The sequence below is a fragment of the Eleginops maclovinus genome, chromosome 5, assembly GCF_036324505.1.
Source record: "Eleginops maclovinus isolate JMC-PN-2008 ecotype Puerto Natales chromosome 5, JC_Emac_rtc_rv5, whole genome shotgun sequence".
NCBI lineage: Eukaryota > Metazoa > Chordata > Actinopteri > Perciformes > Eleginopidae > Eleginops > Eleginops maclovinus.
Genome location: NC_086353.1, coordinates 178,607 through 202,857, shown reverse-complemented (window position 1 = coordinate 202,857; position 24,251 = coordinate 178,607). Strand labels below are relative to the sequence as shown.

The 24,251-nt window shown below is 43.4% G+C and overlaps 1 protein-coding gene across 1 annotated transcript; it reads left to right on the top strand.

The window, feature by feature from the left end:
• The first annotated feature begins 4,949 nt into the window (after positions 1-4,949).
• Positions 4,950-10,800, top strand: LOC134865055 (protein phosphatase 1 regulatory subunit 29-like). The gene is made up of 4 exons (XM_063884445.1): positions 4,950-5,141; positions 6,970-7,119; positions 7,719-8,713; positions 9,168-10,800. The coding sequence occupies exons 1-4, from the start codon at positions 4,950-4,952 to the stop codon at positions 10,798-10,800; spliced, it is 2,970 nt and encodes a 989-aa protein (XP_063740515.1).
• The last annotated feature ends 13,451 nt before the right edge of the window (positions 10,801-24,251 follow it).

Below are 24,251 nucleotides of genomic sequence, written 5' to 3'. Positions count from 1 at the left end.
AAGTGAGGTTTAACACCTGGCTCCCCTCCTGAGGGGCTGATTTCGGGGGGTGCTTCCCACACTGATACTTGCCTGGGTGATTGACCAGACAACTCAATGTCCGGTTGTCCTCTCAACGGATTCGCCTGCTGTCTGTCTGTCTGAATAGGAAGGCATTTAATTGGCAGGCTGTTGGGGCTGCTGACTGAAGGACTGGATTGATTGACTGGCTGACATTCTGAGAGACTGAAAGGCCAGCTTATCTTTGTGCTGTCGGACTGATGACGGATCCCCTGGATGGTCTGTTGGATTTCTGAATCACTGGCTGACCGCTTGACTGGTTCACTGACAAACTGTGGACAAAATCTGTAGGTTGTCATGTTCCTCAGCACTCCTCTCTATCTGTACTGTCTGTTTCTTACTGCGGTCTATCTTTCTGTCTCACTCAGTTGAAGGGTTCATGGCCTGGTCCTCTCGGGAGCTGTGCTACTCTTGCCTTGCTTGTTGTTGTACCCTCCTCAAAACTTGTGGAACAGAAAGGATGGCAGCAACCCGTACCCACTGTAGCCCTAAATTAAAACACTGCATCCTTATTATCCTTACAGACTTTCACACACTTCTATAAAGTAGACATGCCTCCAGGCCAGTTGGTAGATGCCCGTTGATCCACAGTTGCCAATTGGTTAAATGTTTTTGTCCCCAAATGGTTTGGACCAATCATTTGACCCCAAGTTAAAGGCCCCCGCATTCGCATGGCTCATCATTACCTACATTATCTCATTGTCCACTTTCAAGCAAAAGCTGTAACTCCACATGTTAATTTAGTCCCTCTTTCACACCTTTATTACATTATACTAAACTCCCTCTGGAAGCTTAATGAAGTTGTTAATTGTGCTGTCAATCAGGCCCATAATAGCTGTGTCGTGACTGAACGGGTGGATGGAGTTCAGGTAATATGGACTAAGAAAAGGAAGGGGGCTATGAGCAAGCAAGTGATCATGTCAACGATATGTCTCAACAAAAGGTGTTCACGTCTTTGTGTCAGTCAATCTCTCTGTCCCAGGGATTTACTTTAAAAAATATGAAAATCTTTATTTTTAGTTAATTGAACGAGGGGCTATGTTAAAACACAATCAAACAGAGTCATTAATCAAACTGTCTCTTAACCTGAACCCTCTTTGGAAATTGAAAGAAAGACTCTTGTGTCGATGAAACAGTGCCTGGAGGTTGTTGGTATTACATTATAAGTATGCTATTGTAGTTTTATTGCAAGTAAATGTTTCTATTAACTGAAATAAATTGAACATTCAAAGCCATTTTATTGTAAAAACCCTCATTATGCATAAACCCTGACTCATTATATGATTGTACATATTCTTTCATCCAGTGTTAGAATGTGGGAGAAGACATTCAGTCATAAAAGATGCAGATTATTAATTCCAACATCCCTCTGATCTGTTAAATCCTACTTTATTCTGTGATTTTCCAATGAGGACAAAGACACATAAAGAGTGTATTGTCTCAGAGGCGCCTCAGATCCTCCCGGGCTCACTTTGGGAACTTTCCATTTGTTTCTGTGACCTGACATCATTAGTGTTGTTTGTCAGATCCAAAGCTTTAATTAGAGCCGAGCTATCAGGGACAATAATTAAACACAAAGAGAGCCTGCCGTGAGGAAGAAGAAGAAAAAGGAGCGGGGAAAATAAGGCTGTCTTTCCTCTGGCTTCTTGTCAAAATAAAATCAATGGCGGGGGATGTGGTGAAGGCAGAGAGGCGGGAGGAGATAGCAAACAATAGGTGTCAGGTTGTGTTTTGGCGGTGAAGCCTATTCGTTTGTGTTTGTCGTTGAAAGGCAGCGGAGATAGGTTTGAAACAATGCCGACAGAAGGAAGAAAGGGACAATAGAAGGAAGAATAGATAAAAGCATTATTAATAAAAAATACTTAGTCTTAGTTGTTGTGATTGGACTCGGCAGTAAACAACCAGCTGTGAAATTAGGCTTGAGCGACTCAGAGTAAAAACCACGTCGGGTTAGCAGCCATGACGTATCAGATGTGCTGTTAATATGAGCTGCTGATGGATGAGAGAAGCGCCACGTCACTGCTTTGCAAGATGACCGTCTCCGCTCACTTTACGGTGAAAACAAAGAATCGGCACCAGGCGAGAATCGGTTGTAGCTTCCCTTAAAGCTGCTGTCATGTATTCCACGTCAAAAAAGATCCAATGGTGCAAATTTCTTGACTTTTATCTTTTAAAAAGGATGGTCAAAGAAAGAATCAGTGGCTTCAGGCCGTCTACAGAGCGGACCAACAACGTGATCGATGGAACCGTCAGTCATTGGAAACTGTTCCAGCACAGCGACATGAGGCTAATGGCGTCAATGGTCGAAGTAAACAGTTGTTAGGTATAAAGCCAAGTAGTGAATATGCCGTAGATGCTACATTGAGATATAAAACACTGGCGAGCCAAGGAAATCTACGCCAATCAGTGACCTCTAATGAAGTATGAAGGCTGTAATTGGTTGTGTAACTGACCATTGTTTTTGGGCTCTTAGGAGAAGAAAAACCATATTCTCACATTTCTGAAGTAATTGGCGAAAACCTCGGACAAATGACAGCGAGTGTTTGCACCCAAAAAGGGGCGGGGCCATGATACAGGGGAAGTACCTGAATGTGGGTTTTGTTGCAGTTTCCAAAATCTTCTTGCCAGTGGGCCAGGTACTTTAATACATTCCCTTAAACCTTAATGTTGACAACGATATGGAGGATCAAAGCACTACATTTATTCTGCAAAATGCACTTTTTAATGTCTTTAATATACACTCAGAAACTTTCAGCAAAAAAGGGCTCTTCGTCTTTCCCTCCTGATCCAAGTATTTGAAAACCCTTCAAACATTGATGACTTAGGTTCCGGTTCACAGTTGACGTCGTCTTGTATTTTGAGGGTTGTACGGCACTAGCAAAAAAACAAAACGACCACGGTAAGCCCCGCCCCCCCTCTTACCTGAATCCCCTCAGAAACACTTCTGCAAAGGGGCGTGGCCAGCAGCGCCTCATTAGCATTGAAAGCTACAGAGACAGAATCAGCACTTTTGGAACAGCGCTGAAGCAGAGGGGTTTATGGGATGATCTGTTTGGTGTTTCAGCCAATCAGAGACATGCTTAGAATATATCTGAGACCTGTAAGATGTTGTTGAAATGGAGTATAGTACGTGACCTTTAACATACAAGAAACCAAGTTGTCTTTAAAGTGTGAGAAGGAAGAAGATGAAAGACAATACACACATCAAACACGTGTGGTCTAATTCTCAGTGGTCAATCAGCGCAACACATCTGCTTCAAAGCGGAAAACACGAGCTGATTAATGGATGGCTTTGATCATTATCAAGGTTACGTTAGCAGTTGTTCCATAGAGTTAAATTGCTTTTTCTCTGGGTGTTTCATTTCACACACACACATGCGGATGACAACAGCGCTGTGTCAAAGGCAAATTGAAGGCCTGTGGTGGAGGAATTGAATTGTCAATATCAATTTCATGGAACAATTTGAAGAGAGGACTGAGGGCTGCTCTGGGTGTGGTGCGGCAGAAATGAGATGTGACTGGGGAGGCTAACTGAGGTGCAAGTCAGGACAGGGGACAAGGAAGATGAGGAGGAGGACGAAGACAGGCTATTAGGGAAGGGCCACTTTGAGACCCGTCCAAAGTTGGCTTCCATTATTTCTGAGTAGATTGGGTTGAACCATGTCACTGCTTCGTTTCTTCCAGCAGGTTTTTCTCAGCCAGACGAAGAAAAGCAGTATGAATTCATTTGGAATTGAGATAGAGAAAGCCCTTTAAAAAAAGGTTGGATTCCTCAGTTGTTGTTTTGTTTTATGCCATCAACGCCCAGTCACTCATGCTGTGGTTAGATAACTTTTCCCCGGAGGCAATACAAACTTTGCAAACAAATTAAAAGCAGAGTGGAGCTGTTCTGATGAGATATGTTATGCTGGATTAGAGCCTAATCCACGGTTAATCCCCTGAGAAAAGGTAAATAGCTTCATGTCAGTTAGTATCCTGTTAAAACATGCAAATTACAACGGCCCTCCTCTGTTTCCCACTTAACCCATCCTCCTCTTGTCACCCCTATATAACAGCAGCTATTACATGTTTTATTGCGCCTCCAAAATTGAAATAATAGAACGTCTGGCGAACAATGAAAGGAAAGAGGTGTTGCTTTCACACTCTTGGCAATTTCCATTTTTATTGGTGCATCATATGCTAATATCTGAGCGGAGTAGCTGCAATCTGTTCTCATATAAGGCTGTTGTTTCCATAAGCATGAAAGATTACAGAACATAAAAACCCTGGTTAAATCTGAAAAGTCAAAATATACATTACTCTGGGCTTTATTGAGGCTTAATGAAATAATCATGACAGTTAATGGATTTATTCCCAGGGCGCATTACCTTGAAGGGATTGTGTAGCATGGGTATTAGATTCATATAGCTCCTTTTTTTTCAGAAAAAGGAGCTATCTGGGGATTTGTGGACTGTATTACAATGTTCTGCATGCTCTTAATCATTTTGTTATCATCATCACTATTCATGTTAATACTCTCCCCTCCCCTCTCTGTCTCCCCCCCTCCTTCTCCCCTTCTCTGTTATATAGGTGCTCTGCCTTTCTGACAGGGAGTGTTTCCTCATCTGTTTGCAAGACGTACGCTTGTCAGAGGCCATGAGTAGCAGCTGGGGTGACAGTCTCCAAAACCCTTTGACGTGGAACACCTAAAATGGGGACAGGACCTGCTGCCATGCTGCAAGCTCAGCTCTAATCACCGTGAAGACGCCCTTCAGTTCACCTTCCTCTCTACTTAGATTTGCCCCCGACCAGCAGCCCTTCCTGATTTGAAACTGCTGCTCGCTGCCTCCCTTCAACTCCTCTCTTTTTCCTCCTTTCTGCTGAGGCGATATCACTCGATAATCCAAACCATGGCCAGCAGACACCGCTTGTCCTCCCTGTTTCTGTCCCTCCTGCTCCCTGCACTGTTGCTCCTCCACATGCCGGCCTCGGTGAAAGGCGACTGCTGGCTCATAGAGGGGGATAAAGGCTACGTTTGGCTGGCTATCTGCAGTCAGAACCAACCTCCGTACGAGACAATCCCCCAGCACATCAACAGCACGGTCAGTATCTATCTGCGGGCCTTTAAACCACCAGCCACCTCTATTAAAACCTTCACGCACTCTGAGTTATGACGATGTCAGCAAATGCCATTCATAGTGATAGTGGCTTTTTGCAAAGCTGCAAGTAAATTGAATTTTCTGTTGAGTCAGTATTGTGGTTTGTAGTGTGATGGTTGTGATATGCTGATAGAGGCGATACGTCTGGCAGTGATGGTAGCACCATATTTATAATGTTTGATTTGCTTTTTGTTATCAAAGGTTATATTCACGTGTCCACTGATAGTGAGTGTTATGTGACAGTGATATTATAGAAGAGTATTGCTTAATTGATTTGTTTCAGGAGCACAACATAATAGAGTTTATTGCCAAGTAGGTCTAAACTTTAAACTGTAAAGCTGTGGTGCACACATAACCACAACAAATGAAAGGAGCATATATAGAACTTTGTGTTTGATTCATGTCCTTTAGATACATAGATAGATAGATAGATAGATAGATAGATAGATAGATAGATAGATAGATAGATAGATAGATAGATAGATAGATAGATAGATAGATAGATAGATAGATAGATAGATAGATAGATAGATAGATAGATAGATAGATAGATAGATAGATAGATAGATAGATAGATAGATAGATAGATAGATAGATAGACAGGTAGACAGATAGACAGATAGATAGATAGATAGATAGATAGATAGATAGATAGATAGATAGATAGATAGATAGATAGATAGATAGATAGATAGATAGATAGATAGATAGATAGATAGATAGATAGATAGATAGATAGATAGATAGATAGATAGATAGATAGATAGATAGATAGATAGACAGATAGATAGATAGATAGATAGATAGATAGATAGATAGATAGATAGATAGATAGATAGATAGATAGATAGATGATAGATAGATAGATAGATAGATAGATAGATAGATAGATAGATAGATAGATAGATAGATAGATAGATAGATAGATAGATAGATAGATAGATAGATAGACAGATAGATAGATAGATAGATAGATAGATAGATAGATAGAATCGGAGGAGGAAACCCTCTTATTAGTCACATACATGCACACAGCAGAGCACACACAGTGAAATTGGTCCTCTGCATTTAACCCATCCTAGTACTAGGAGCAGTGGGCAGCTATCGTGCAGCGCCCGGGGAGCAATGGGGAGGGGGGGTTAGAGGTGTCCGGTGCCTTGCTCAAGGGCACCACAGCAGGGCCTAGGAGGTGAACTGGGATCTCTCCAAGTAGCAGTCCACCTTCCATATTTCAAGTCTGTCCTTTACTTCCATGCTTGGACCAGTTGAGAATGCTACTGCTATTTGGTTATGCTTTTACATATTGGAAAAATAAGTAGTTACTCAATTTGCTGCATAACAGAAAAACATTGTGATTGTTCAACCACTAAGTGATGTCACTACGTAAACAAAGGAGTCTAATAGACGAGTTTGAGGCACGGAGGTGTGGGAGTATGTGGAGGGAAGACCATTTACATGCACACAAACCTGTGTAAAACAATAGAGGACAGAGAAAGGGCCTCTTTAACAAGCAACTACATTCCACTCCTGGGTTCAACATTTACCTCTGCTTAATTTCTCAGTTGGGATTCAGCTCCTTACAAACAGACTGTGATTAACTAAACACATTTTGACCAGATGTATAATTAGGGAAATTATTCATTGGAGGGCAAACCTGCGTGTTTGGAGGTGTAATATGCTCTTGGCAGCTATTTCTGGCAAAGTTTTCCCCCATGGCTGCCAGGGAAGCGACGTATTACCTGAAACGAATCTGCTCTCTTGTCTCCTGTAGGTTCACGACCTGAGGCTGAACGAGAACAAACTTAAGGCTGTGCTCCTTACCTCCATGTACCGCTTCACAAACCTCACTGACCTCAATCTTACCAAGAACGAGATCAGCTACATCGAGGACGGAGCCTTCGCTGGACAGTCCAACCTGCAGGTCAGCAGCCCAAACACAACACAGACTTCTTTATGTATTTGTTTGAAATTGGAGATAAATAACCTATGATCATACATTCATACAAACGTGGTTGAATGATTTCTTATTTGTTTTCAGGTCTGTGCTAAATCCCTCAAAGCATGTATTGTGTAATCTAGTTGTGGCATGTTGTTTTCATTTCTTTCTCTATTATTTAGTTTGATTATATTCATTTATTTAAATACTTGTTAACGGAATTATTTGCACCATTAATTTGATTGAATTTGATCAAATAAGTAGCACTTAATACAGCTTTTTCTCTGTTACACAATGCAGTAGGGTCAGGGTTTCATCGAGTTGAGCTTGGAATATTATCTGAAAACATTTAACCAAAGTCCATTGTGTCACATCTTTTCATATGGTTTCTGTTGAAAACCTAAACAGCTGTTTACATTCAAAGAAATACAACTCAATAAGAGCTCTAGCCCTGATAAAAGATATCCGTTCAAAGGGACCTTTCTTTGCTGACAACCATAAACATCCACCAAATGATTAGCACTGGATTTGTTTGGTTTGGTTTTAATAACACTGTAAAGGTCCACTTTGTCTTTGTGCCTCAGGTTCTCCAGCTTGGCTACAATAAGATGACTAACCTGACTGAGGGCATGCTGAGAGGTCTGGGTCGAATGCAATGCCTCTTCTTGCAACACAACCTTATTGAAGTCATTGCCACCAATGCCTTCTGGGAGTGCCCCAGCCTCAGCAGCCTGGACTTATCTTCCAATAAGTTGGCCCGTCTTGACCCGTCTACATTCACGGTCATCAACAGGTTGCTGGTGTGTGAACTGGCGGGAAACCCATTCCACTGTGGCTGTGATCTCTACAGTTTCCTGACCTGGCTGGAGGCGTTCAACAATGTTACCCACACCTACGACCGTCTACAGTGCGAAACGCCTCTGGAAATGAATGGTTATCCTCTTCTGAGCCCGCTGCCCGGGCACGGAAAGAATGCCCGTTACACCCTTTTATCCATGTGCCGTGATGGTGTGATAATTCCAGGGATGACCTCACAAACACCAGATCAAGATGGCTCAGGCATGGGTTTTGAAAACCCAGATCAAGGTCCGTACCCCCGACCAACCATATCGTCCACTGCTGACCCCACCTATAACCATCAGATTTCCATGAAGCTTCAAACTGTCTCCCTCTATAGCGCTTCTCTATTGGTGCAGATCCCACGACCATACAGTAAGATGTACATCCTCTCCCAGTACAACCAAACCCTAGTCGCAGACGTCAAGCCCCTGAAGTTGAAGAGGGAGATACTCACTTTGGACAAACTGAGACCACACACAAACTACAGTTACTGTGTGGCGTCTGTAAGCAAATCCAAGCGGTACAACCACACCTGTCTGTTCTTCACCACTCGAGCTTTGGGGTCAGAGGACCCACAAACCAATCCGTCTACAACTACCCACTACATCATGACCATCTTGGGATGTCTGTTTGGCATGGTCATTGTTCTTGGATTAGTCTACTACTGTCTCAGGCGGAGACGCATCCAGGAGGAGAAGAAGAAAGCTATAAGCGTGAAGAAAACTATTTTGGAGATGAGGTACAGGAAAACATTTTCTGTTTCTGTGTTTATGGAGCACATTATAAACCTGTTTCCTGATAATAAATTGCTCAACACACACTACACAGTGATTGCATCTAATATGTTGGCCACAACAGAAACAATATTGTGTGTCCCCTGGCTAAAATTGTTTTTCATTGGAACAGTTTAGTCTGAGGGAATCAGTTGTTTCTTGCTTTGTTTTGTTTTGTCTTGAAAAAGCCAATTTTCATACACACTTTATTGAGGCTCTGGGCCATGCTTATTTTTTATAATTTCTTTGAGCTTTAATTAAAACGGGAAAGGATTCTGTCGCTCCGTGGCATCGCTGAAAGGACATAACAAATCTAATTAACTTTTGAAAACAATGAAAAAGTAATGGGTTCAACTTAAGGATAATTTGCAAAATGAAGTAAACAATCTGAGGTGAGATAATAAATCTGTCATTCTTCAGGTATGGTCCGGAGGCGGCTGCTGCAGTGGCCAATGACCCGGGTGCGATGCAGCGTCTCCAGGAGCAAGCTCACCACCAGCACCACCATTCAGGTGGAGCAGGAAGCAAGCTGCCCCCGTCTGCCTCCTCTAGCACAGGCATGCTCCACGGATCAGCCAACACCAGTACTTCACGCCTCTCCACCTTGCCGCAGGTAGAAAAAATGGCCACTGCCTTTTCTGAGGCAATGGGCGGCAAGGGCAACTACATTGATGTGAGGACGGCGGGGATGGCAGTGGAAGGCAGGGAGGGAGGGGTGGGAGCTGGAGGTGCAGTGATGGGAGGGGAAGCAGTCGTGGATATGCGAGGTGGGGCTGAGAATGGGACGGAGGCTCGGGAGGATTCGGATGATGATGGCCGTGGCTCAGCATCAGAGATCTCCACCATCGCCAAGGAGGTGGACAAGGTCAACCAGATCATCAACAACTGCATTGACGCCCTGAAGCTGGATGCCTGTGCTAGTGTCGTAACCACCGCTGACAATGCCAACTCCGTGTCCAACTCTCAGCCGCTAACTTGCCTTGCGTCCCTCCCGCGCAACCTCCTTCCTTTATCTCCTGGGCACCTTGGCGATCAGATCATGGCCTCCTCTCCAAAGGTGCATCCAAAGTCCCACCCCCAACCTCATCCTCAGCCTCACCCGCAGCAACATCCTCAGCCTCACCCACAGCAACATCCTCAGCAGCATCCTCAGCAACACCCTCAGCCCCATCCTCAGTTACATCCCCCTCACCCGCCTTCCATGGCTCCAGTGCCCCTTGTCATGCCCCTATCCGAGCGACCTGGCATAAGCGGTGGGGGTTTCCTTTCCCCTCCTTACCGTGACCCACCGCCAGCCAATGCAGTGCGGCCCATTCAGAGGCAGTTGAGTGCTGACACTGCTGCGGTGAAGAACCGTTGTAACCCTGCGGCGGGATCAATCAAGAGTAACAGGGTGTACAGCGTGGATATACCCGAGCAGCGCAGCAGCCCTCCAAAGTACCCGATGGAAAAAGGAAGCCCTGCGGGTTGTGGTGGAGGGGGTGGAAGTGGAGGAGGTGGGAGAGTGGGGGGCTGCAACGGAAATGGGATGGGAAACATAAATGGTGGTGGAGTGAGTGTGAACGGGGGCGGGATGGGGTGTAATAACGGGAACGGAGGTGGAGGTGGGGGTGCAGTGGTTGGCCCAGGACAGCAGCAGCAGCAGCAGCACCACTTGGAGGTTCAGCCAGACTACCACGGCTCTGAGCACCGCCACTCCTTTCCTGCACTCTACTACGAGGGCGGCAACGAATCACCCTTAACGGCCCAAAAGGCGTCATTCCTCAAACCACTGGGCCGCACCAAGAGGGATGCCACAGCCACCTACTCCCAGCTCTCACCTTCCCGTCACCACAACTACAACTCTGGCTACTCCTCCAGTCCAGAGTATTCGTCTGAGAGCACACTGCGGATCTGGGAGCGATTCCGGCCTTACAAGAAAAGCCCCAGAGAGGAAGCATCCTATATAGCGGCAGGCCACGCCCTGCGTAAGAAGGTGCAGTTTGCCAAGGATGAGGACCTTCACGATATTTTGGACTACTGGAAGGGGGTTTCTGCCCAGCAGAAGCTGTGAGCCACGAAAGCAAAGTTGAATGTTGTAAGGGAGATTGTGACGTTCGATGCCAACAGCAGACTTACAAAGGGGATCACGTGTTAATGTAGCAAGACACAAGCTGATGGCGCTCACTCTGAGGTGTCCAGCCAAATGGTTCATTCCCCTGCTGGAGTTAAAGAGGGATTCTCTCTGGGTGTTTTGAAAAAAAATGTGTTCCATGATAATCCATTGACATTTTGAGAGGTTGTTTCTGAAACTGACATTTCCCCCGTACAATAGGCTGTTCACCAAACTACCTCATGCTGGGCACTTTGGTCCTCGCAGGCCCCCTTAGCCGGTCGAATCCCCACTAATGAGCAAAGAAAAGGTGGTAACAAGCGAATGTCTTCTACCTCATAAGTGGAACTTACTGTAGCTCGGCAATTTCACCAGAAGCAGCCCCCCTTTCATGACTTAAGCCCCCCCCGCCCACCCACGCCCTAATCCCATCCAAATGCCATTCACAAAATAATCATTCCAATGCACTGTCAACACCTGCTCTCCTATAGAAGTATCATTTAGGGAGATAATGAGGGACGGAGCAGGATGAGGAATTAGGTGCGCTTGTTTTAGAGTAGCCTGAATCTTCCTCTTTGGGGGAGGACATTAAGTGATACGTATCGGGCTAATTGTTCTCGCCGGCAATTAGCCATTGTAAGGATAGGTCGGGGAGGGGGTGTGTTGAGCATGCTTATCGATTCAAAACACCTCACTACCGATGTTCACTGGTGTGTGGGCATGTATATAGTTTGTGCATGCTGGTGTGAGTGATTGTGTGGGTGGGGGCTTACAGTTAGGGCAGAGTCTTCTATTATTCTCAGGCCCGTCTACGGTAGCAAAATGGATAGCTTAGTGGAGATGCTTTGCATATAGATAACAGTCCAGTTGGGGAGTGTGTGTGTGTGTGTGTGTACATGAATGTGATTGGCCTAGCATGTCTGTCTGTCTAGATAGTGTGAAGTAAACCTCCCCAGGCCCATTTCTGATTTTCAGTTGGAGCATCATTTCGTTTGATAAGGGGGAGCTATAAGGTAAAACATTTACATTTCAAAAGTGCAAGTCATGCTGAAATTACTTTCCGTAGGTTGGGTTGTGGAGGTTGGCAAGACAGGTGTTAGTTCATATATTAAAGACCCCTGTAATCACATTTAGGAGCAGAGGCAGAGAGAGAGCAGGTTAGAGGTTTGGCTGCATCTCATTTTGAACATGCCAGCGTTGGAGAGGAGATTGGGTCCTTGTATCAGCTTGAGGCAAGGCTGCTTACAGACTTAAATTATGTCAAATACTCCCTGCGATACACAGTGACATACAATAGATGGTAAGTGGAGCGAAGGAGCGAGGGATTTACTTTGCCCCAGACTGGATGACTCGCCACTATCTTTATATGACCCTGCTTGGCTCTGGGTGGGACCTGCTATGGACCAAAGTGCCATTTGGAGGTACAGTTGTTTTGTTATATTCATGAATTACTCAATTTGCTGTACGGTTAAAAGAGAATAATGTTGTCCCAAGAACCAAGAGCATAACTGCCCCGGTTTATTATTTCATATTTGAGTTTGACTGTTTGGGTGAAATCTGTTAAGACAAACAGGAGCAGGGCTTGGTAATGATAACCAAACAAACAGGAGACTTGATGTGAGCTGGTTTTTTTTCTCGTTTGCATTCATAAACAGAGCATTCAGATACACAAGTGGCACAGAAGCTGTCCAGACAAGTGCTTTAGATAACCAAAATGGAAGTAATTACCATTCATGCGATTACCTTATTGCATTCCCTCTGGATCAGCATAAATGCATTCCTATTCGCCCCCTGGCCTCTCTTTCTCTGATGTGTCACGTCTCAATTGAAAAGGTATAAATTATCTTTAGAATATCTAATGAATTCATTCTCCTCCATGTTTTTTTCCCACGCACGCAACCTCTGTCCAACTTAATGGGCTAAATTAATGAGTAATTTGCGGAGGTTGATGTCGTACCACCGTCAGAGGTCAGAAGGGCATGCTGATATTATTAACTCTGCCAGACTGGGAGCCTGATTGAAATTAATGATGGCTGCTTTCGTCGGCCTGTCTTTCTTTCCTGTCCTTCCTACCACATCAGATGTTTAACCGTAGTTCACCGTTTTCTGTTGCGGCTCGCAGACAGGAATGACCCTCAGTGTGAAAAACTGAGGTCAGATTTATGCTTCACCGTGACGCAGAGTAGGCCGAGGTGAGCTAGTGTTTGGATCTAACCTCCTGGGCTTTATTCCCATTTGAGTCAGATCGATCTGGATGCACCAGTCTATTAGGCCTGGAAGTAATGCATTTCTATTAGATTTTCCACTTGGGTTTACCCGCTGTTAGAGGTGTAAGTTTGAAGAGGAAAGGGAAAGCAGAAGGTGGCATTTCTTCTTCGACAGATAAAGATCTCTGTCTACAGAATAGAGCTCCACAAAGAAGGTCATGAGATAAATCGGTTGTGAAGTCGCATGAAAGTAGAAAGTAGTCCTAGTGAAAACAGATCATAGAGAAGCCTTTCCCCTGTGCAACCAGGTATTGTTGTTCTGAAGAAATCTCCCAACCTTAGCCAACAAAACTACATTTGAACCTTGAGGGGTAACATGTTATGTACCGACCTTATTATCGTGCTTTGATTTTCTCCGTATTGTTCACGCTCTTCATATTCTATTGTTTCGTAATGAGTTTGACCTCTCTATGTCATCTGTGGCAGCCGATCCAATAGACCCACTAGCGCTCACAATGGATGTCAAAGGGGCATCATTACTCTGCTATCAGATCAATAGAACTTAATTTTGGAGCAAATAAAGAAACACAGAGTAAATTCCCTAAGGGGCTTGGTTGGACAGCTTCCATTTTTATGAAGAGCCCAGTTTTTTTGTTCTCCAGTTTGGCCCATTTTTCATTATCCTCTGGCAGCTCCCCTACGTGTTAGGTCCAAGGAATAACCAATCAATTAGTTTTAAATTACTACCACAGGCTATGCAGGGTTGGAAGCTTTAAAAAAAATAATGGCTTCATTTGGAAGAATGTGGGGATAAAGCTGAGGGTACCTTCATATACCCTGTGGGGTTTCCCTTAGATGTAAGGACAAACATTAGCTCACTTATTCACAAGTACAGCGTGTCTAACTGTCACAATTTGCTGTAGATCATTACTCACATGCGTTCCAAATTGAACAATCCTCCTTTTAATTTATATTTGACTTGATTTTGTTCTGCTCTGTTTCTCGACTTCATTACACTCCTGTTTGAACACAAAGCCAAGCCTTGCTCCTGCTCCTATCCCATGTTTACAGTCTTTTTCTTAACTCTCTTATCATCTAGAGAAGTTTTTAACTTGTCAGCAAAGTGTTTGATCCTTCTCACTCACCATGATGGGTGTCTGACTCCATTCCTCAGGGGCCAGAGTCCACAAATTGAGACTGACAGATGTACGGATACTGTACCTGAGGGATTATGTGTGTGTCTTCTCTCCAGTCTCGCCAATTAACAACAAGGATAAATCAATGTGATGGAATCGCTGACAGTTTCCAGAGGAAAACATGCCAGGAAACAATGGAGATGTCACAACTTGTGGCGGTGTCTGAGGAATAGATTCAACCCGTTCTGTCCTGAGTCCCAGAGGTACTGCTAATCAGGCATGGTGTCGGCTCCGAGCTAAACAATAAACCCATTCACTGGGGCTCTTGTTTTCCCAAGACGAGGTCACCGAGAGTCTAAGAGCTTGATTCACGATCATGGTGTTTGTGAAGAACCGGTACTTTCGGCGGATCAACTCTGATGAGTAGGCTACAAGCTTCTTTATTTATCTGAGAACTAGTGGAGTTAGTTTCAATACACCTCAAAGTAATTCATGTTTTCTTTACACTGTTGTAGATGGTATTGTTGGCTGCCCCGGGGACTCATTGCTACCAACTTTGGTTTCTCATTTCAAGTTTGGGCTTATTGGAAAGCAAATGAACAGTCATGGAAGATCGTAGAGCAACCCTCTCGAATGCCTCCCTGTGGACATGTATTTGCACCTCATACCAACCTGTATACTGGCAATGGTTCCCTGGGAATGGCAGTTAGACCTTTTTGTGTAAATTAACTTTGGGATCTGTACAATGAGGTCTGCAGTGGAAACATGGACTTTGTGTTAATGCTGTAAACATTACCACATCGTTCAGGCAGAGGCTGGCTTCATACTTGCAGGAGTACACCCAGAAGCATTCCTCTACCTATCTCCTTTTGCCCCTTTCTCCTTTACCATAATCAAGTTAATGGTACATTACACCCGGGCTGTGATCGTTACTTAATGAAATTTCTCTTGGACTTTAATATCGGTGCAGAAAATGGGAGTCTGGGGACAAATGTTATGCGATACAGGAAATCAAACAAATTGTCCCTTAGGATTTTAATCTCCAACTTTGCCCCGGTACATTTATATCCCCTTACAAAGTTGTGCATTCTGCTAAACAGAATAATATATTTATGTTGTAAACCTGTAGGAAAGATATATACCTTTTTACATCAGATACATTTCAGAAGCTGCAGTTTGGAGCAATTTGAAGTATTTTTGTGCTGTAGTGTGACAGGGTTGGACGGTCCTGCTTTCCACTATAGGGCTAAACAGATCGAGCCAGGGCGTCATTCAAAGCTCTCTCTTACATCTTGAGTTATCAATTATGTATTTTAATTCACACCGGCTATTTTTTCAGATGCCTTACGAACACAATGACAGGTCAGCTGCTGAACAAGTCAAACGAATATGTAAGCAGAGGTGTTCTTTGAAGGTAAACTATTGGTAGGCAGAGCCATATGTCCTCTTCATTGCAGTGCCTCGCAGTCAGACCCTCATCTCAGGCTGTATATCATGGCCTTCAATCTTAATCCCCTTGATCATTCGTTTGACAATGAACAGGCAGACTTGGAGAAAGTACCATTGAAAGGCTCAGTTCAGAGCACAAGCATCATCCTTCAAGAAGCACAGTGAACCAATGAACAAGGCAATCATTACAGAGAAGGTGGTTGAGCATAAGAAAGCAGACAACCCATCATAATACCTGAGTAGCTATATAGGGAAATACCTGGTCAGCTTTAATGTCATGGCATAAGTAATGACCATATCTCTACTTCTGCCGAGCAGTATCCAATCCTGATTCCTGTTGTGTTTGACTATGAGTTATATACAGTATATATAAATATCAAAAACAGTTGTATTCTGCTGGAGTTTCTACAGTGAAACACATACAGTTTAGGCTTTCTACTCTGGCAACGTTAACGCTCCCAATTCATCTGGAGACCTTGATTAATGAAAAAGAAATGAACGCAAAGTAACCACATTACCGAGTTTGATGACAACCTCCTCCCGAAATTCAAGCGCTGATGTTCACCAATTAGCATGGCATTGAAAAGGCGAAGGAACTAGCCTTCACTACCTCGGTGTATAGGCACATAAATACATCGATTAGCATTTACCTTGGCAGATGTTTGCACTTCCTGAGTACATTTTACTCTTTAACAGATTGTCACCACTTAATTTCGACGGCTCTGCCTGAAGAAATTACCTTCAAAGCTGCTCTGCCCTTGAGTGACTTGTTTCGGTCTAACCGGGGGCTTCACAGGGAATCCATCCACTTTCCGATAAGACCGGCTTAGGTGACCTTGGCCCTGGCTACTTTGACTGGCTCTAAAGAGGAAAGCGGGACTGACTGCAAACAATGCTGTCCGTCTGCTGTTGAGGTTGAGACGGTAATTGGTCGGTTTATTCGTGGGTCGACCTGAGCTGTTGATCATTTGACTCGAACTCACAACAAAGACTGAGGGAGGGAGTCCCCTTTAAGAATTCTACATACAACAAAAGTGGAGGAGTTTCTACCGGAGGCCAACTGTGAGACACACACACACACACACACACACACACACACACACACACACACACACACACACACACACACACACACACACACACACACACAGGACACACGCACAGACACTAATGTAGAGAATCAATGAATATACTGTACGTGTTTGAATAGATTAGAGTTACACTATATGGACATGAAATGTGAGAACACACACAACATATACCTTCCTACTCAAACAAAGTATACATAACACACACACACACACACACACACTTACAAACACCTTCCCACACACAAAACATACCATATTCACACCTGCCCACACAAAGTATGGACTGAATATTTCTATCCACGTTTACAGACACACACGGTCTTAAAAAGTGCCAAACGGCGAGTTTTATGTGCAGGCGGAGTGGAACCAAACATCTGTAAAAATGAACCTCACATTCTAAGGGTGACTTTTTTTGTTATGTATTTACTTATTTGTATAATTTATGCATTGCTTTACTCGAGTGTTTTTTATTTTAAGTGCTGTTGTTCTCATGATCTGTTATAATCTTTGTGAATGTTAGAATGAATTTGCTGATTTTGAACGTCATGGTTTCTTCCGATCTGTCTGACTTTGAAATGATCTTAAATTGTGTATAATTTATGTTAAATTCCATATAACAACAACAAGAAGAAGAAGTTACTCACTTTGCAGAAACCTCCATATTAAACTAGAAAACTAAAAAGCAACCAGGCACAATTTATTACCACCAAACACAGCCGTACGGTTTGTGTGCAGCTGAATATTTGGGATTTGATTTAGTAACCCAAGGTTTTTTAGGTTGTTTTAGGTTGTTCTTTTTGTTCAGGCACATCCAAATCACACACACACACACACACACACACCCCTGAAAGCTGTGTTGAGGGGCTGATAATATGCCTGTCACGGCGGGCCTTTTCAAGGACCTTGTTTTTCAGGGAACAGCAGGAGAGTTTGAGAGTCCTTTTGGAAGACTGAGGCTCTGCTGTAAGGCATTTTTCCTTTAAAGTATCATCCTGTGCATTTATGTGTGTGTTTCTTCGTGCTTGTGTGTCGGACAATGTGTGCAGGTTTGATCTGCTTTCAAATCACCCCTCGTGTCAGACAGTGCAGCTCTGCCTGAGTGTTCTGAACCACATTCATATTGGTTTGAGTGTGTGTGTGTGAGTGTGTGTGTGTGTGTGTGTGTGTGTTTGAGGGATTTTGATATGAAGGTTGATTGTGTCACTAGAGTGATGGCTGAGGCCGGATTCCTGAAGCATTTTCAATTAGTCTGTCTCTCAGTCTGCAGGGCACTCCAATAAGGCTCATTCACCTGCTTGCTGTGTGACTGACACACACACACACACACACACACACACACACACACACACACACTCACTCACTTAATTGCATGCTGCCAATTTCATACTCACACTCTTTGGCACATTTGCACTCAGACTGCCATCAACACATGGATTTCTTGTCATACACAAACACTGATGGTAATCACACACTGCCATGCCTACACACACTGCTCACTGACAGTAGTATTATCCTACACCTTAATGTCATTCCTGTCCATGCATGCACCGCCTCCTTCCGTACACACCGCTGACGTCCCCTTCATCCTCCCGGTTGAGTGAATTTACTTTTTCTGTAAGGCTTTTTTGCTGCTGACCCTCGTGCTCCTTTTGTTGCCTGATTAGCATTAGCGCAGCAGGTTAGCTTGCACTCTGACAACTAGAGTGGTGTGCTAGCTCCCCTCTCTCCTGCCCTGCGGTCTGACAGACCCCGCACACACCTGGGTTAAGTAAAGGGCAGGCTTTGATTTTTGACTTTCCAACCGCTAGTATCTTAAGGACTCAATCAAAGGTGTTGCTGACCTTTGGTTCAGAGAGTCGAAAAAGGAAAAGGTAGAGGGAAGAGGGAAGCGGAGAGGACTGTAGGACAGGTAAATTAAGAGGGTTGAGAGATGCTTATCCACTCAGTAAAAGTTAGCTTCATGTTGTTGTTTGTGCTACTTGATGCTCCATCATCTTATCTCTGAATGCTGAATCCATTTGAACGAACAATTGTACGACGCATTTCTGCAGCCGGGAGTCAAACGTATCCTTAACGAAGGCACTGAAGCTGAAAGATCTCTGACGCACCTGAACACTGGACAGACTGAGGCTCCTAGTTATGAATCACTTACAGAACCCACATGTATTTAAAGGGTAAAGCCCTATTTGTATTATACGTTTTTTATTGTTATTGCCAAGTTGTGTTAGATCGTAATACCTCTTAAACTCAGCCATGTCTGTAATTTGTCGAGTAGAAATTCCTACGCTCATCAGCAACCATATTTAGTCGGACATATTTGGTGGTGGTTTGGTTCTTCCTGTCTTTTCTCTGAAGGTGTTCTCCAACATAGAGACCCATTCACATAGGGACTAAAGCAAGAGGTCCTTGTGATCACTATGGATCCATAAATAAGCAAATATACTATTTATTTATGGTATTAGAAAAAGCATAGACATCCCATGAGGTCCTCCATGGAAATACCAGACTTGTGTGACTGAGGCTTAAGATTGGTGATATTCAATTAAGGCCATCTAGCTTTTGACTTATTTGACATAATTAGACCAAAGTAAAATGTGGGTGCTACTCCTTTGAGCTCCAACAACTCTGATTTATGTCACCTTGCAATTATGTAAGACATCATTAGTGAGACTCTGTGACCTGTAGTTTTATCTGAGCTGCAAAGGGTGCTCACACGTTTTGGGTACCGTCAACTGGGATCAGCTGTAAAGGATGTTTTACAGGAGTAGATTCAGATAATTAATGCCTATGTTCAATTGGGTATCAGCAGTCAGTCGAGTCAGTGAATCACAATGTATGAAATCCCATAATACGGTCTGTAATGTTCCATCTTTGGCTAACAATGCCTCCTTTGTTAGATTTCCTGGGTAAAACAATAGAAACGTACGCCAAATCTCCATTAGCCGGAGAGGTATCCAAGTGGTGTAAGCTTCAGAGACATCCCAAAATACCCACAGAAAGACAGTATTTTCTAATTGTCTGACAACACCGGAGTCATTAAGTCCCAGCAGAATGTAGCGTGCAGCGTTAAAATGTTAACACTAGTGTAAAACTGCAACAGTACACCGCCCCGTATTCCTTCAGCATCACTTAAAGAACAATTGCTTTGGCAAATGACTAACTCTGGAACATGATCCGAGGGAGACGCGTTCCCGCGGGCGAACAGATGCTGCAAATTTAATAACAGCCATCCAAAACGGGAGGGCGGTGGAAACGCGGCTACAGACCAGGAATACTTCTGGAACTAGAAAGCTCATGAGATGTTAGGAAGCAGTGTTTTTTGTGCAGCAGATATGGATGTGTTCTCTGAGTCCGTAGATTTGATTGGATAACATCCGTCTTCTTTTATATCAGCCGGCAGATCCCTGCTTTTCACAGAAGTACCTTTACGTGCGTCACATGAATTACCTACTCGTATTTATCTGGTACTCTCATGATGTGTAGGTGGAAGCAGCAATTACAATGTTCAGAGGAAGAGTTTAGAGTCATGTGTTTGTTTTCAGGGTTTCATCCAGGATATGTCCTAGAAGAGGAGCTGAATGAAAGTACTGTGTTAGCAATGAGCTGGAGTTGACACATCTTCTGGTACTGTATGATGGTATGAGTATGGTGACACTTTTCATTAGAAGAGACACGCTGCAGCCCCCAAAACTGAAATCGGCCCTTTTAAAAGAGGTCCATTCTCTTGGATTCAATGAATTATTAATCAAACCTCATTTTACATTAAATCCTTTAAAACATTCTTTGTTTTCTCTCGCTCCTCTGCTGCTGAACATATCATATCTGTTGTTTATCCCCCCGCTCGCACGGCGTTGGGTCATTGGTTCATTGTAACGTCTCGCTGTGGTCCCCGGTTGCCCAGCAATCGATTACAGGCAGCTGCAGTTGTTGCCGGGGGTGACAGGCGGAACAGTCAAGGTTGCTAGGTAGCAGATAAGAACACAGGCGCTCATTAATTGCTTTCTGCAGAGAAGGTACAGCATGGCGGTACGTGCAGTGGGATGCAGACACAGCGTGTGTGTGTGTATACCCAGAGGCAAACACACACACACACCATCCATCCATCCATCCATCCATCCACACACACACACACGTCTAATAGTTTAATGACCTTTCCACACCAGCATCTATCAATCGGACAACAGGAGGGGAAGGAAGAGGAAGAGAGACCGGACGGCAGTAGAGGGAGGTTACGTAGAAAGATGAACAATGAAGAGCAAAGAAGTATATTGATTTTCATCGAAGTTCACATTTGTTTGGCTCTACGGGGATAAACATTTTAAGCAACATCCCTCCTTGGACATCATATTTGCTCGAGAATAATACAAATAATTTGTCGTTGTTACTTAGGATTAGGAATATCTGATCTGAGATTTTCCCCCCAAATGTCTTTCTGGACTTAGCCCCAAAGAGGTGAACATCAAACGTCTCCTGCCCCGAGGATTTCCGTCTTATTGAATTCTGTTTCTGTGCGAGGAAATGGGAACATCATTATTTTTTACTGTTGAAGCTTAATTCAGATGATTTTCCAGAAAATTGCAGCCTGTAGGCACTGATGTCAAACACATCAGCCGCGGTCAGAGACATGATCTGCATGCTTCTCCGACAGCCCCGCTTTCAATGGTTTAATTTGATCAGACAGACTGGGTGTTCTGTGCTGTGCTCACTTTCATCAGAGCCGTGGTGTGAAATGCAATGCAACACCGCGTTGTCTTTGTACAGGCTCCTAATTTGATGTTATTACACATTACTATGTAGGTCTGTTTAAGAAAGTTTTGTATTCACATTATCATGAATCTTTCCAAAACTACTGACAGTCATTACTTTATTCATGTCTTAATTTTTTTTGGAACATTTTTTGAGATAAATATATATATTATAATAGTTCATTATTATTATTATTATTTTTATCATTATTATTATTATTATTATTATTATTATTATTATTATTATTATTATCATTATTATTATTATTATTATTATTATTATTATTATCATTATTATTATTATTATTATTATTATTATTATTATTATTATTATTATCATTATTATTATTGTTATGATTATTATTATTATCATCATCGTCATCGTCATCGTTATTGTTATTATTATTATCATTATTGTTATGATTAGTATTATTATTATTATTATTATTATTATTATTATTATTATTATATTATTTTATAGTTGTTATCATTTTGTATTGTTTTTTATTATCATTATTTGTTTATTTTATTTTGTTATAATTGTATTTATTGATGTATCTTTTTGTATAATATTCATATGGCCTGAGATGGCCATAGGAACACATTCTGAAAGACTGATTGAGCACTGTACTTCTGCACAGCCTTGTGATTTTAACTGAGAGACCCCTAGTGGCAGAAATTGACTTATCATTCGTTAGATAGTTACATCATCGAACAACTGAAGGTGTGTTAGTTCTCATGATCCCGTTTGAATGAAAGGTAGCCAGATGAAATGGGCAGATATCCTTTTTAACAACGTCTCGTGTATAAACCTGCCTGACTAAACACAAAGCAATAGAGTGGCAGCTCTGTTTTGTTAAACCCACCTGATTAAACACAGTACTCCTGTCCTCAGGCTTACAAAGCTTCTCTTGTCGTCCCGACTCTACCCCATCTTACAGTGACATCTCAAATGCTCCTGACGTGTTTGAAATGAATCATCGGTCCGCGGCCCCTCGCGTTGCTTATTAAAGATAGACTCTTCTCCAGTGTGACTTTGTGGTCGGATAAAAGCTCAATAAAACCTTTTAGCTCGAGCTCACAGGGAGGGTGTTAAGCCCCCAAGACTCGTGTTCTTGGCTTACAGAGGGGGAGCGTAGTGTGTTAAGCAGGCTGTGAACCAATAAACACCAACACACACACACACACACACACACGCACTCAAGGAAGGTTTTGCTTGAGCGATGCTGTTAAATACTCTAAAGGCTTACTTCTGCCTTTCTCACTACTTCAACTTGATTAAATCTTCTCACTTCATTTCAAACCAGTTACTGATTCAGATCATTTGATGCCTGGCTTCAATTATACTCAAGAATGGGAGGATACGGGTGTAAGAAATGGGGGATGTGTGTTAATTAAAGGACAGAGGGACAAAACAGGAAGACAAAGAGATTGGAGGCATTTAAATTGAACCAAGTGGAGAAAGAAATCCACTTCAGCTAATTGAAGGTTTAAAGCTATCTAAGGAGGGTGAAGGGGGAAAGGAAACTGAAAGACAACTAAAGATGAATGAAGGCATGACGAAGGACTGGAGACAGGGGAGTGTGCCTAAAAATTAAAGTTTGAACTTAAGTGTTGTCCAACCGTGTCTAAAGACCAAAGTGCTTTAATCTGATCTGAATGGACACACTTGAACGAGAGGCAATGAGTCGTGCAAATGAGGATAATGGAGCACCACATTTAGAGAGCCTCTCCTCAGAGACACAAAAAGGGACGTCACTGTGTGGTTCGGGCGTACTTGGATGGAAGTTTCTAAAATCTTCACTCAGAGGGAAGGGACGGGGAAAAGAATAGGAAGCATTCAAGAATCTCAGAAAGACGGCATGTTGTGCTCGATGCCTCAGCATGCAGAGAGGTGGTGGGGGAGGCAGCGAGAGAAAGGGGGAGAGACGGAGTGAGACATTGGAGACGGATGGAATTGGATTTACCTCTAACACGTACTGGATGAAAAAGCTTCATCTTCCCCCAATTCTTTCTTCCCGGCTTTTTCTAAATGCCCGTCCCATGTCTTTATCTTGTCTCTTCCACTTCCTCCCATCTCACCCCCACTTTACCCCGGCCACCCCCCCTGCCCCCCCCCCCATCTGTCTTTTGCTGCTGAAGGGACACCATGTTTTCTGTAGATCCATCAGGATTTGCCATAGGGGATGGGGAACCAAAACACACGTGCTGATCATGCAAACAACGTGCTCTCTGACGGCTACATAAACCTGCGTTTCCGTGCAGGTTTATGAGTGCATGTGAAAGAATATATAGTGCCACGCACGATAGTTAGTCCTTTAATGTGTGTAATGTGCACGTCACAGGGGAATGCACTGCAGGTGTATGTGTGTGTGTTTCCTGATTTTACGAGCTCTTGTGGGCGTTTAAGTTGATCAATGATCCTCCCCTCCATCCTGACACAGGGCTTGTTTTGAGAGCCACTTACCCAGATTGGACTAAATGAACAGAGAGGGAGAAGAGAGGGGGAGTGAGGGAGAATAAATGCTGATAAAACCGCAGGGTGGTGGGCTGTGGGCTGCGGGCCATCAATAGAGGTTGTTAAGGGGCAGCAGAGGGAGAGCAGAGTGATGTCTTCAAAACACGAGGCCGACACACTCCTGTCCACCAGAGACATAATGTATAAATAGAGCTTACATTTGGTGTTAAATGGACTCTAGCTTCAGCTGTGGGATGGTGTTATCTTCTTTGCTAGTTTCAGTCAGAACCCAAAGGTTAGAGACACAACATCTGCGTCAAAGGACA

Bases quoted from the DNA above. Each gene is read 5' to 3' on its own strand.
- LOC134865055 (XM_063884445.1), top strand. From the start codon at position 4,950: ATGGCCAGCAGACACCGCTTGTCCTCCCTGTTTCTGTCCCTCCTGCTC. The intron at 5,142-6,969 runs GTCAGTATCTAT...TGTCTCCTGTAG, and splicing joins CCCAGCACATCAACAGCACG to GTTCACGACCTGAGGCTGAA. The intron at 7,120-7,718 runs GTCAGCAGCCCA...TTTGTGCCTCAG, and splicing joins CTGGACAGTCCAACCTGCAG to GTTCTCCAGCTTGGCTACAA.